Source organism: Pantherophis guttatus, chromosome 3 (genome assembly GCF_059756535.1).
Source record: "Pantherophis guttatus breed Tessera chromosome 3, ASM5975653v1, whole genome shotgun sequence".
NCBI classification, from domain to species: domain Eukaryota; kingdom Metazoa; phylum Chordata; class Lepidosauria; order Squamata; family Colubridae; genus Pantherophis; species Pantherophis guttatus.
In genome coordinates this window covers 30,673,405-30,688,478 of record NC_142065.1, presented here as the reverse complement: position 1 = coordinate 30,688,478, position 15,074 = coordinate 30,673,405, and the positions used below count along the sequence as shown (strand labels likewise).

The window sequence follows — 15,074 nt, the reverse complement described above, 5'->3', positions numbered from 1 at the left end:
AATACTTTTAACTATTTTAAAACTGTTGTTGTATTTTGTGTTTTTAATTGGCTGTACACCGCCCCAAGTCCTTCGGGAGGGGGGCGGTATATAAATTAAATTATAAATAAATAAATAAATAAAATAAAAATTTAACATATGAAAATGTGTTTCATTTGTTTCATGTGTTTCACATTTCACAAAAATGTGAAATGAATTTCGTAGAACTTTAGCTCATTTACCTGAACCTTTTGAGTAGATAGCTATTGGTTCTTGTACAATGAAGCTTTTTCATGGAGAAAGCAAGTTAATAAAATGCAGAGTGTAGCATGTGAGTGCATATGTGTAGGTTTGTTATGTCTGTGTGAATGTGTATGTGTATTCAATTGTAAACCCTGTTTCATCATTTAAAGATTAGAGGTTAATTGATTCTGAGGGAATTAATCTTTGCAGCAGTGAACAAATGCTAAATCCCTTATGAGGAAAACAAGATTTAGGCTTCTCAGAACCCAATAAATAATAGTTTGCAAAAAATTACTAGCTTGGTATATGTGTAGCTCCTCCATTATCAGAAGAATGGTTAGCCATCTCCTCTGTTCATCAGACAGTTTTAACAAAGACAATTAGAAATGCCTACTGCAATAAATTTAGAGATAAGCTGAAAGCTGTTAAACTAAAGTGAAAGCATTCAGTTGTCAAGATTTTGGTAATCTGATCATTTTCCCATTCAATAAATTTAATTGTAGAGGACTGTGTGTCAGAATATTGCTTTTTTGTTAACATTTACCATCCCAGATTTCTTCAGGAACAGAGTTCACGTGGTGAGAAAATTGAGCACAAGATTCTTATACTTTCAATTTCTTACACTTCTTAGACTTCAAGCCCAAAGCAATTAATGTTTCAAGTTATATTTTCTAAAAATTATATATCTGGCTTTTCTCTGCTGCTAATTCAGTGCATGATTCTCATTAAATTTGAGTTCCTTACATACATGTTTCTACCTCTGTAACCACCAATTTAATGTCCCATAGATACTCCCTTTATTGCCTACCACTTTCCCATATGAGTTTCCCATATTAAAAACATGCTTTTAATTAAACAGTACCTGCATGGACTGCATGCTACAAAGAAAAGTGTAAACCTCAAGCCTTATCTTTATTTCTAAATTTCTATATTTAGAAACAATTGCAACCAATTCTTAATGCTTCTTAAATTTACAGTTGACAAGCAATGGGAGGGAGAACTAATATGCTAAAAATAGAAATTATGTTAAAATGATTTCAATAAGTTTATGAAATGGGTTGAAAATAACAAATTAATACAGATGTGATATTTTTGCCTTAAGGAAAAGAGATCAAATTTATAGGTATAAAATGAAGGATTCTTGCAAAATCCAGTTTGGGTCAGTCCCTAGTAGAAGAGGTTTACTTTTCTGAGCTTTTGGACTCATGCTGGAATCTGTCCTCAGGGAACTTCTCTCTACTGGAATATGTGTTTTGGCATATTCTATGAGTCCTATTTATGTGATGCCTTCCTATTGGTTGATTGGTGTGATGATGGTCAATGATTGGCTGTTGTTACCTTGTGCTGTCAAGCCCAAGCCCAAAATTCTGTCCTGGTGACTGACCTAGATTGGATCTTGCAACATTATCCTGGGATACGTTCATGAAGGATTCTTGGCTTGTTAATAATACTTGTGAAAAAAATACTGGAATAATAGTTAACTGCAAAAGGCTGTGGTGGTGCAGTGGTTAGAATGCAGCAATTAGAGCGCCTGATCGGCACAAGGTTGTCTCAACTTCCATCCTTCTATTTTACTGACCTTTCCAAAGTCAGTAAAATGAGGACCCAGGTTGTTGAGGGCAATATGCTGATTCTGTCAACAGTTTAGAGAGGGCTGAAAAAGAGAAGCAGTGTCTAAGTATATACTTATATACTGCTTATATAAGTATATACTGTGAAGCACTATATAAGTCTAAGTCTATTGCTATTGGTAAATTGTAATAAGAGAATTATAGTTTCTGAGTCATAGGAAATAATTATTCTCTTCTATCTGGTATTCATCAGGCTTGCCACCTTGAGCAATATTTTATTGTGAGATTACTCAACTGTAAGGTTGGTCAAAATCTAACCTATTTTTCAACATTTCTAAAATCAAATAATGGGAAAATGGACTTAAATTGCAACCAATTGAATTCCATTTAACTATTAGGAAATTGTTTACTACGAAGAACAATTTAACAGTAGGAAACTCTATGATTTCATGATATAATGACACATACTTTTCTCTTATGGTAAATTATTGGACATAATCTAGCCTATCTGGATAAAAATATTATAATTTCCGGAGTTAAAAGGAAATGTCTTCTCTCTATAACATTTTATTTGTATAGAAACACATTCCACTCTACCAATCCAAGTGGAAAATGTTTATTTTACATATCCTGTATAAAAAAATTCTAATAAATATACAAAACAGAGATAGAATTTGTAGATGTACAGTGAAATGAAATACTACCTGAGCCTTCTCAAATCCTGTTAAGTGGACAAAGAAAATTCTAAAAGAATAAGTTTTAGTCTTTAATAATAATTTTACTACATAGATTTCTTAGCTATTGTGATGTAGAAACACAGATCTATCGTTGAGGGGTTCCCCTTAACCATATTTAATAAATTTAAATTGGATTATTTTCTTACTTGCAAAACAAATAGACAAGACAAAGAGGTTTTGATTCTGTGTGACTGTTTCCTGATCACATCATCATCCCCAATTCCATATTTTCCAAAAGTGCTTACATAAGGCTCATGATCGGTGTAAATAACTTTTCCTTCTTCCAAAAACTGTATTTTCCAAATGTTATTGTTAAAAGTTTGTTATATTGCACATATTCTTTAGCAAATGTATGCAAAAAGAAAAAGAAAAAAAAGAAATGTGATGTATTAAGGATGATAATAGCAGAATCAGATAAGTACTCAAGAAAGCTGAGGATGTTTTATTAACAGAAACATAGTCTTATCATGAATTTGGAAGCTTAGCTTTAAGGATTCTGGATAGTTACAATATATTAATCATAACCTTTTGAAATAACCAGAGATAATTGAAACGTAATGCTTTATATCGTTCCGTTGAAACAGTTTTTGCTCCTGAAGGATCAAAGTGTAATATTCCTTCATTCATTTGTCCTATGTTATATAATAAGGGAAATATTGTCTAGGTCAGTGATGGTTAACCTTTTTGCCTTCGTGTGCCAAAAGCGGGAGGAGTGCAGGAGGTCATGTGTGTGTGTGCCCACACATAATTCAATGCCCCCTGCACCCGCCCCCCTGTGCATGTGTTCGCGAGCCCCCCATGCTTTTGGCACACAATGGCAAAAAGGTTACGGTGGGCCCGGTAGGCCCATTTTTTATTCTCCCCAGGCTCCAGAGGCTTTCTTGGAGCCTGGGGAGGGCAAAAAAGGCCTTCCCCATCCCTGAGAGGCCCTCTGGAGGCTGGAAATTGCCAGTTTCCCGATTTCTGGTGGGCCTGAAAGGGCCAAAAATTAGCTGGCTGGCACAGCCAGCTCCAGCTGATGTGTGCTGGAGCTGACCTAGGGCTCACGTGCCCAGAGATATGGCTCCATGTGCCACCTGTGGCACGTGTGCCATAGGCTCGACATCACAGGTCTAGGTCATCTTCAAATATATTCATATAAATGTTTGTCATTTCTGAATCTTCTGGTGATTGTTTCAAATGTTTCTTTAATACATACAAATAAAACTTAATATTAAGAAAAGTTTCAGTTCAATGATTATGAATGAATTACCGTATTTTTCGGAGTATAAGACACACCTTTTTATCCCCAAAAAGAGGGTGAAAATTTAGGTGCGGTGTAGCTAGTGGGCTACACCGAATGTAGCCCACTAGCCCCCACCCTTTGGCGTGTGCCTCGCAGCAGTTACCTCCTTGCAAGCAAACAGCAAGAAAAAACAGCTCCTTTCAGCTTCAGCATAGGCTAATTAGCACAAGTTGATTGAATGGGCCTCCTGACTCTCAGCTGATTTGCTCTCAGCTGTTTTGCGGAGGGCTCTGCTGCAAAGAGTGCTGGAGCCGATTTTTCCCCCTTGTGCTAATCAAGATACCCTGAAAACAAAACTGAAAGTAAAGCAGGCTGTTTGCTGCAAGGAAAAATTAGGTAGAGATTTCTTTTCTTTTTCCTCACAAAAAAAGGTAGGTGCAAATAATGGGAAATTTAGGGCAAAAGAGGAGAGTTCAAGATTTTAAAACACAAAAGAAAAAAAGGAGAAAGAAAAAGGCAAAAATAAAAATGGAAAGGAAGAAAAAGAAAAAGAAATGAAAGAGAAAGATGTGATACATATTTAGAATTGAAATATGAATAGTAGAAAGAAATAAAGGGGAAATCATGATTGTAAAAATGAAATGAATAATAATTGGAATATTTGTCTTTGTATTTTTAAAATCTAGACAATGATAAGTTTTTATTTTTTTATTTTTTTTAGAAATATGAATAAGTATAAACTGTAACAATTGAAATACCTTTAATAGTATATGGTGGTGAAAGTAAAAAGGATTAAATTGTAGCTTGGATAACAGCTAGAACATTTTTAAATTTAATTAGGGAAATTGTAATGATTGAAATATTTTTAATTATATATTGTGATTAAAGTAGAAATGATTAAGTTGTGATTTGGAGGATTATATGGGCAAAACTATTTGGGTTATTGGGAGAGTTTAAGATGTGAAAATGAGTAACATAAGGGGAAAGTTCTATTTAACTAGGGAATTATATCAGGGGTGAAATGCTCCTGGTTCGGACCTGCTCGGGCGAGTAGGTAGCGATGGCGGCGGGCAGTTCGGAGCCAGTAGCAAAAATCCCTGCCCCCGCCCCCCCATTCCCAGCTGAGCCCTGCGATCATCAGAGCCCTTTTTTCCTTTTAAATGGCTCTGACCAGCCAAGCTCTGACATCCCAGTGAGTTGCCTGCTAATCAGGATTGCCAGAATTGCCTGCTAATTGGATAGCCAGAGGCATGTAAAAGAAAAAAAGTTTCTTTTTTTCTCCCCCACTCCCAGCCTCCAGCTTGCTTACCTTAGCTGCTGATCGCATGACGATTGCAATCCATGCATCAGCAAGCAACTGAATTTCCCTGCCTGCAATCAAGCTCATCGGTGAGCAGCTCTTTCTGCCTGCCTGCCTTCCTGCCTAGACTTGTGAACTTCAACTCCCAGCAAAGCTGGCTGAGGAATTCTGGGAGTTGAAGTCCACAAGTCTTAAAGTTGCCAAGGTTGGAGACCCCTGTTCTATTGGATAAGTTTTTCCCCCTTTGGGAGCTTTAAAAAAATAGTTAATTGGGGTTTTTTTTAGTTGTTCTTTTTTTAGACCTAGCCATTTAAAGTTTAGGAAGCTTGAAATTTAGCTGCTTTTAAATAAAAATAAAATAAAATAAAATAATATTTGTGCAGCTTTCTGAGATTTAGTGTGTTTCTGTAGTGTTTCACTCTAACTACACAAACACACAAAATCTCACAAAGGTATATGTGGAATTTTGTGTGTGTAAAGTGTGAAAGTTGGTTTTTTAGGCTTTTTGTGGCTGTGTGAGGTTCCTGCTTGTTGCAGGGGCCATTTTGGGTCTAGCACAGCTGCTTTTACATTGTGGGTGAGCCAGTTGTGTTGTGTTGTATTGTGTGTGTGTAAAGTGTGGAAGTTGATTTTTTGGGCTTTTTGTGGCTGTGTGAGGTTCCTGCTTGTTGCGGGGCCATTTTGAGTCTAGCAGAGCTGCTTTTACATTGTGGGTGAGCCAGTTGTGTTCTGTTGTGTTTTGTAGGTTAAAAAAGGGCAAAGAAGTGACATTGACTTGGCCACGCCCACCCAGTCACCTTACCACCAAGCCCCGCCCACTAATAAAGCCAGGCCCACAGAACCAGTAGCAAAAAAAATTAGATTTCACTCCTGAATTGTATATTGTGTTGAAAGCAGAAATGGTTAAGTTGTGGTTTGGAGGAATATATGGTGAAAATTATTTGGTTTATTATTATTGGTAAATATAATTAATTAATTTGTAAGAAATTGGATTGCGTGGAAATAATTGGAATATTCATGTTCATATTGATTAATATACAAAAAAGATAGTTATATAACTAATTGATTTATATTAAAATGTTGAATTTGTATTAAACAATTGTAATATTACATAATTAACCAATGTGAAGATGGATATAAAAATAAATGACAATGGGAAGGGGTATAATATAGAATAGAAGGGAAAACTTGAATTTGATTAAAATTAGAGATGAGGATGAAGGGTAATATTGTTTTTTTAAAAAAATAGATGAGGAATAAATATGGCAAAAAGGAAATATAGAAATTTTAAATTAAATGAAATGACTAAACACTGTTTAAATTTGTGAACCAGCCAAATACTCTGTTCAAAGAAAATACATCGTATGTTTGTATGTGTGTTTGTCTAAAAAAAAAAAAAATAACTTTTTACAAAAAAAAAAAACCAAAACAAAAATGGTGGGTGCGTCTTATACTCCGAAAAATATGGTACTTCCATTTTATTTGTGTGTGTATGTATGTCTATGATAGTAGTGGAAGAGAAAAACAATTGTCCACATAGAATTTGGCTTAAGGTCATTTAGTTTCCTATTAAAATTTTCTGACAATAATTGTAATTATATTAAGCTAATAAGCACACAATCAGAATGGACCTCATGATTATTCTTTTTTAAAAAAGGTTCTCTTATAAACTGAATCAGCATGTCAATTTATTATTCTGAATATAACTATTGTTGTTTCCACAATTTGATCATATTATGAAATAAACCTACATTTCAGTATATATTTTGGAGTGATTATGCCCAGACAATATTCATCACTCTAACCTAGGAAGAAATGCACCAAAATTGTGTGAAAATAGAACAAAAAACAACTTGTCAAATGAATAGTGTCCAAGTAATGAAAAGACAAATAGCAAATAGCATTTGACCTAGATGAAAGTAGAATATTTTGCAAACAACATAATTGTTTTAATAATACAAAAGAACAAGTCCTAGTAAATTAAATATTATTCAAAAGAACAGACTTTTGATGTTATAGAGCAGGGGTGTCAAACTCAATTTCATTGAGGGCTGCATCAGGGTTGTTTGACTTCTGGGGGCTGGGGTGGGTGTGGCCAGCTTAACGTCACTTGTGTTGGGGGCTCCTGTGGTGGCCCAAGTGCTCTGCCAGTGAAAATGGCCCCCTGAGCTCAGTTTTCAGATGCCACAGCCTCCTGCAACCTTCTGACAGTGAAAATGGAGCTTGGGAGGGTCGCACATGTTTTCGCTGGCAGAGGGTTGTAGGAGGCCGTGGCAAGTGAAAACGGAGCTTGGGAGCCCATTTTCACTGGCAGAAACACCGCAGTTCAGTCCTTCACTGTTTCCAGGGCAGCCCGGTGGGCCAGATCTAAGTACCCCATGGGCCAGATCCAGCTCCCGGGGCTTGAGTTTGACACCCCTGTTATGGAGCTATTCATATATTGAGTAGTGGGTAAATTTGTGTTTCTTTTTGTTCTAGAGACTATTATTTCATATACATATTGCCATTAGCAAATTACAAATTATGCTGATGTCTATTGCGGCTTTACCTCAATGTGCACTCAGAGAGATTCATGGATGTCCTATTTTACTGAAGTTTTTTTCCCCCTATTTTACAACAAATGCTTGTAGGAGCATGGCAAGAAGAAACATTAAAAATCTGCCTGAAGACAAATAGTAGCATATTCCCTTCCAACCCCAAATTTGGACTGCTATTTAGTAATTGTCCTCAGATGCTAAATTCTTCCAGAAGAAGAACTTTCATAGCTGTTTTCTTTTCATGTTCCCACCTGAAAGTTTCTTTCTAATTTCAATTATGTTGTCTTCATGTCAGACTTTACTTCTAGAAACTGCCTAGAAAAGTCCATGTTATTTTCTTGACAATCTTTTTGAAAGCGATTTACTTTTGTTTTCTTCCTAGGGCTGAGAAGGCATGACTGACCCAAAGTCAACCAAATGGCTTTGTGCTTAAGCCTGGACTAGAAGTCACGACCTACAATTTTGTATTGTGGTACTGAAATTATTATACCAAACAGGTTCTCATATTTTGTACAACTACAAATAATATTCTGATATTATTACAAGTACCACAATCCTAATCATATTACATTGAATACTGAGGGAAAACAGAAAAATAAATGTTTCCCATATTTTCATTGGATTAGTATATATTGGCTTTATTGGAATATATTGGAATTCAGTGGATCTACTGTAGTTCACTGTTCATGCAATTCCTTAAAGGTTCAACATACTGGGAAAACGTGATAGAGAAATTTTCCATGATTTGCAAGTCTACCAACTACTCTCCTTAATATGAATAAATGGCAAATATATTTCAAACCTGACTTGAATTTGTATTATGCAACTGCATGTATTCCTTATTCAGGAAGAGGAATGAATAGAAAACATAACATCCTCCTGTATTATGAGAGGAATCAAAGAACCTCTTACAAAGCAAAACTGAGTTTTGATTCTTGAAGATGTCACAAATGGGATTGTAGTACAGATCTTCTACATCCTTCTATTTGGAATAAAACAATGCTAACATAACTTTCTTCCTTGCTTTCATTAACTGGATACCAAAAAGATATTAATGCTTAGAACCATTTTAAAGATAGCAAGCTTAAGCTAACTCTATTTATTTAACTGAACATTTATTTAACTGTTATAAAATTATAAATAAATATAAAATTAGATTTCCTTGGTTCCCATTTTGTGGCATGGATTTTGACAAAATTCATGAAGGAACCAAATTAAACATGTTGTGTATGTCAATTTAAAAATTAAACTGCTTGTTTTCTGATGAGTGTAATATTTTCTATCATGTCAACCCATCTCAAAAGATATTTAATACGATTCTATTTCTTTATTTATGACTTGATTTTTTCCTATATCCTTTTTTGATTCTAATTTTTTAAAAAATGTATTGCTACCAACTTGTTTTGTTTATTAGGAAAATATTGAGACAAACAATCTGAAGATCACTACCTCCCAATATTAGTATATCTGAAACTTTAAGGCAAGTTTGGTAGTGGAGTGTCATTCTGGATGAAGGTATTATTTAACTGCTATCTGCAGATATTCAAATTGCACTTATGCTGGCAGAGTGTAAAAATATTAAGAAATATGCTATTAAACAAATCAGAATGATAAATGAGAGCATACATGCTTCAACATGCAGACAATATATGACATAACAATCCAGTAACTGTCAAAATGTTTGCATTTTTATGACAGTCCCTTTCCTGTACTGATAATCACCTGTGCTCATGAGGCTGGGTGGGTATCGAGTGGTCACTTGTTGCCTACCTATTACTGCTAAGAACAAGAAAAACAGTTTCCGGGCAGCATGCATGAGAGAGAAAAAAGAAAAAAAGGAAATAAAAATAAAAATGTGCCACTTCAGAAAATTGCATTTTAATCCTGAAAATTTACACTCAAAATTTTAATATACATATATATGTATGAGATAAAGCCATTTATGAGCTCTCTGCCTGGGTTTCAATTATAATTAATATATTATGTTCTGCATTACATGAATCAATTGCATACCGTTCACAAGCTAATGCAATTTTCACAAATAAAGTATTAATGCTAATATTGTTTGGAGACAAGGGGAAAAAAATCAGTTTACAAGAAAGAAAAAAAAAAGAAACCCATACCATTAAAGAATATAAAATTTACAGTATGTCATTAAAGAAACTAAGGATGTAACAACATATTTTTTTACAATTAAAATTCTGTGGCAGAGAACAAATAAATTGAGGCTTAATTATTATCTTATTTGAAAGGAATGCTCGTTTTACTAATGATGCACATTAAGGTTGATAAACATGTTCACTGTTTGTTTTTTTTTAAATTCTGGATAAAGTTCCACCTCTTTCTCATTTAAACTAGTTTGTCATGGATACAAGTTCAAGTATGAAAAAGACTAAAGGCACAAAACAGATTGTACTAATAATAAAGAAAAAAAGGTTAGATAGCAGTTTTATATCCATTTGAGGGATATGTAGGGTAGTGCAGATGTGTAGATCAATCATATTGTCTGCATGTATGTTTGTAATACCCTGAACATTATAATAAATTCAGGAAATTCACTATTTGGAATAAAACAGGATCTCCTGCATATAAATATCAGAGGCATATACTTTTTGTTTCAGTTGACTTAACTGAGAAGAAAATTATTTGCATTTTTGTTAAATTTATATGTGCACGTGTACACATGAAGGGTAGAGATAGTCATGGTTTGGCAATTGCCTCATGTAGTGATTGTTCACAATTATGACAGTGATGAAAAAGTAACTTTAGAATCAATCCTCACATTCACGACCTTCACAGGTCTATAAAGCAAAGAAAAGCTGAAGTAAACACAGTTGGGGCTTGACTGACAACTGCTTCCCTTAACAACAGAGTTGCCAGTCCCAGTTGTGGTCACTAAACTTTGAAGTGCTTCAGAAGACAATTCTTGCTTTAATCAAGGACTGACCAAAATGTCCATCCCTCATTTTTTAATTGGGTGAATAGTTGGGTAGAATGGAAGCAGCCATGAGTTGATTTCCAAATGATTATGGAAAAAAGGAATTAATTTCTTGAACAATGTCTTCTTTTTCATTATTTTTAAAGTTCTAGAAACACAGAAATGACAGAAAGTCCTGTTAGCCAGTTTCCTCCTAAATTAAACAGGGATTGCATTGTACAATGGGAAACTTGCATGCATACTTTTATTTTTCAGAATTAATTCGTCTTGCAGATTATTTGATTACCATGGAAGGAGTACTACATTGACATACTGGAAATTGGTAAGGTAAGAAGCTACCTTCCATATGCTGATATTAAATAGCACTTTCTTGCTTTCCCCCCTCTTGAAATTGTTTCAGCCCAGCCCACCTTATTTAATTTCATGATAGAGAATTTCATATTTTATTTCACCCAAATTCCTGAAATGAAAAAGAAGTAATTTTGACTTGGTTTCTACATTCTTTAGCAATTATCATGGGGCTTTATGTTAGATACTCTTGTCACTAAGAGTAACATAATATGTATTGACATTTTACACCAGCTTCTAATATTTCATTTTGGAGGCACTGGTAATGAATGTTGGTTAAATTGGAAATGCTAGCCCATATCTGAAGACTACAAGACTTCACAGTAAGACCAGATACATGTATTTTCCCAGTTTATTCAGGAATGGTAGAAGATGGGCAAAAAGAAATCATATAAATAATACACCTCCTTTGGAGAGGCAGTTTTTTGGTTAAGTGCATTGTTAAGAGCCGTGGTGGCGCAGTGGTTAGAATGCAGTACTGCAGGTTACTTCTTCTGACTGCTGGCTGCCTGAAATTTGGCAGTTCGAATCTCACCAGGCTCAAGGTTGATTCAGCCTTCCATCCTTCTGAGGTCCGTAAAATGAGGACCCAGATTGTTGGGGGCAATATGCTGACTCTGTAAACCATTTAGACACAGCTATAAAGCACTGTGAAGCAGTATATAAGTCTAAATGCTATTGCTTCTATAAATGAGAAAAAGTTACTAGTCTTTCACTATCTCATAAGAGAGCAGAATGTGCAAAAAGAACAAGTAGTCCTTGACTTATGACCATTTGTTTAGCAACCAAAAGTTACCATGGCGCTGATGAAAGGGACTTATGACTGGTCCGCACACTTATTTTATTTTATTTATTTGTTTGTTTGTTTGTTTGTTTGTATCTCATCTTTATTATTTTTATAAATAACTCAAGGTAGCAAATATGCCCAACATACCTTCCTCCTCCTATTTTCTCCACAACAACTATCCTGTGATATGGGTTGAGCTGAGAGAGAGTATCTCATTGTTCATTATGACCATCACAGCAGCCCCATAGTCATGTGATCAAAATTTGGACACTTGGCAGCCAGCATGTATTTATGATAGTTGTGGTGTCCCAAGGTAAAGGTCGTCATCAGTTTATGATTAGTTGCTTAGTGACCATTTGAAGTTATGGTCTCCCTGGAGGTACTTGCAACCCAGTGTCAAAGTTCCAACAATCGTCCCTCTCCTATGTGACTGCACCTCAGGCACTTTTGTCACAATTTCTATTCAAGTGTTTTACTCCAAACAAACTTTTACTCCAAAGTGTTTTACTCCATCTCTACATATGTAACTCAAGAGATTCATGTTACATGTTTAACATCATTAAAGATAGGCTGAAAGTCTTCACATGTACCATTCACTGACTTCTACCTAAACTAGGAACCTGCATAAAAATGGTTGTAGTTTATATGGAGGTCAACTTTTTAGAAATAAATTGACACCTTGCATGATTGGGGCAGTCCAAATCTCTGGGGTGATGCTACTCCAAAGGGCAGCCAAGACAACAAAGAAAGCATACTTCCTAGGTCCTATTAGATAACATTGATTAAAGGATGGGACACAAAATGCATCCACTCGGTCAAGTTTTGTAGGACAAGCAAAAATGATGGGGCAAAGATGGTCCTTTAAATAGTCTGACCCTATGACATGGTTATTATAAATGGTGGCAAGCATCTTGAAACTTTTCAACTTTGATTTTCATATCCTGATAATTTGAAATCTTCTCCAATTCTTTGTCTTCTATTCTACTATCCCCTGATATTGCCAATTTTTATCCATATTTTCTTGTTTTCCACCACAGCTAAATTTGGTGGGTTATAAACCAAGACTTCATCAATTTGTATTGAGAAATCACACAATATTGGCAACTACTTTTTTTAATTCTATGTTCTCACCAATTTTTCCTTACTGACACATGATAATTTTCTGTTCACTGTTCCAATGAATAATTTCAGTGACTCTGTTACGTTGTTCTTTATAATCAGTTTATGTATCTTGAAAAATCTCAGCATTTGATGTAATATTTCTTTTGCTTCTTTGCAAATATGCACTTTGAATCATTTGATGTAATTTCAATTATGGTCTTGATTGCATTAGTTCAAATGGCTTGCTCTTGAGTAGCCAAAATCAAGCCTTCATTTTTTTGTTAACATTTTTTTGCAAATATTTCAGTTGTAAGCCATTGCCAGTTTTATCTTTATCCACTTTCCCCTTGATCTTTTGCAGAAATTGACCATGATGTACTTTTCCTTGCCAAAATTCTACTTGTGTTTTTACAATCTATCAATATTATTAAAGGGATATAATGCATAGTAAATAGTCATCAGTTTTCTAACTTTTGGTCCAAGCTGTCCAGTTCAGCTTTTGTCCAGTTACTAATTCCTACTATTTTGTTTCATACGTATGGACTAGATATTGATGACTTTGATGTTGTATCCACTGCTCAATTTTGTCTTTAGCAATTTTCTCACTCTTACTTTTTTTTCTTATTACATGCTAGTGTTATTTCTAGAATTCCTTCTTTATTCAGATCACAATTAATAGATCACAAGCATATATACTAATTTGCCACATATTTCAAATGCTTACATGTTTCTGCTATAAAACTATTTGAAGATAAAATGAATAAATGAAATATCCCTTTCAAACTCCTTTGATAGATGCCTAACAGTACAAATTTTTCCTTGTTAAACCTACATTACATCTTTCACACCCCATTGCTAAAAACAATTTCTTTTTAAAAGAAGTTTTTTTTTTTCTACAAAAGAACAGGGAAACCACAGGGAAAGTAATCTTTCTATGCTATTTTGGAAAAAAAAATTAATTATATTCCAGGTATTAAGGAGAAAGTAGAGAATCCAAATTTCTTGGCATGAATCATTAAACAATTGAGAAATTAACAGAAACTTCTCAAACTTCACCAAACTATAACCACCTAAAATAATATATGAATGATAAGTGTATCTGCAGCTTTATCATATACTGTCTTTATCATATACTATTTTATACAGTATACTGTCACCCTGCCTATTTAACTTATATGCAGAGCACATCATGAAAAATGCGGGACTAGATAAATCACAAATTGGAATTAAGACTGTGGGGAGAAATATCAACCTCAGATACGCAGATGATACCACTCTAATGAAAGTGAAAGTGAAGAGGAACTAAAAAGCCTCTTGATGCGGGTGAAGGAGGAGAATGCAAAAGTTGGCTTGAAACTCAACATTAAGAAAACTAAGATCATGGCATCCAACCCTCTCAATTCCTGGCAAATAAATGGGGAAGAAATGGAGATAGTGACAGATTTTATTTTCCTAGGCTTCAAGATCACCACAGATGGGGATTATAACCCAGAAATTAAAAGACGCTTGCTCCTGGGGAGGAAAGCTATGGCAAACCTAGACAGCATACTAAAAAGCAGAGATATCACCCTGCCAACAAAAGTGCATATAGTCAAGGCTATGATTTTCCCAGTTGAATGTATGGCTGTGAAAGTTGGACCATAAGGAAGGCTGAGTGCCAAAGAATTGAGGCCTTTGAACTCTGGTGCTGGAGAAGACTCCTGAGACTCCCTTGGACTGCAAGGCGATCAAACCAGTCAACCCTGACTGTTCTATAGAAGGCCAGATCCTGAAGATGAAACTCAAATACTTTGGCCACCTAATGAGAAGGAAGGACTCAGAAGGAAGAAGAGGCTAATACTGGAAACAATTGAGGCAAAAGAAGAAGGGGATGACAGAGAATGAGGTGGCTGGATGGAGTCACTGAAGCAGTCAATGTGAGATTAAATGGACTCCAGGAGATGGTAGAGGACAGGAAGGCCTGGAGGAACGTTGACCGTGGGGTCACGATGGGTTGGACATGATTTCACGACTAACAACAACAACATGAGTTGGGCTTAGCACTTCTTTTTGCCTAGGTCATCTTTAGGTTTTCTATTTTTTTTTTTTTTTTTTGTAAAACTCTTGGTTATCTACAGCATGTTTCTTTTTTCTTTCTTTTTTTTTGTCTTTCCATTTTCCTTAGCATATTTTATTTTTTTCTGTGCAATAAATAATATTAAATTAAAATACTTTTTCTATTTGAAAACCTATAAATAAAATTAAATTGATACATAGGATAAAAATACTTAATTTCACCACTGCACATACTTCTACAAATACCCCAAAG

At 34.9% G+C, this 15,074-nt stretch overlaps 1 protein-coding gene across 8 annotated transcripts in view; it reads right to left on the bottom strand.

Moving 5' to 3' along the window:
- The window catches only part of PTPRT (protein tyrosine phosphatase receptor type T), a 677,232-nt gene that overhangs the window by 93,332 nt on the left and 568,826 nt on the right, over positions 1-15,074 (bottom strand). For 5 of the 8 annotated variants that reach the window (XM_034413956.3, XM_034413962.3, XM_034413960.3 and 2 more), the window contains exon 14: positions 9,315-9,371. The exons of the other annotated variants lie outside the window; for them this stretch is intronic. In XM_034413956.3, the coding sequence (XP_034269847.1) occupies positions 9,315-9,371 (57 nt within the window). The remainder of the gene's footprint in view (positions 1-9,314; positions 9,372-15,074) is intronic. 8 annotated transcript variants of the gene reach the window in all.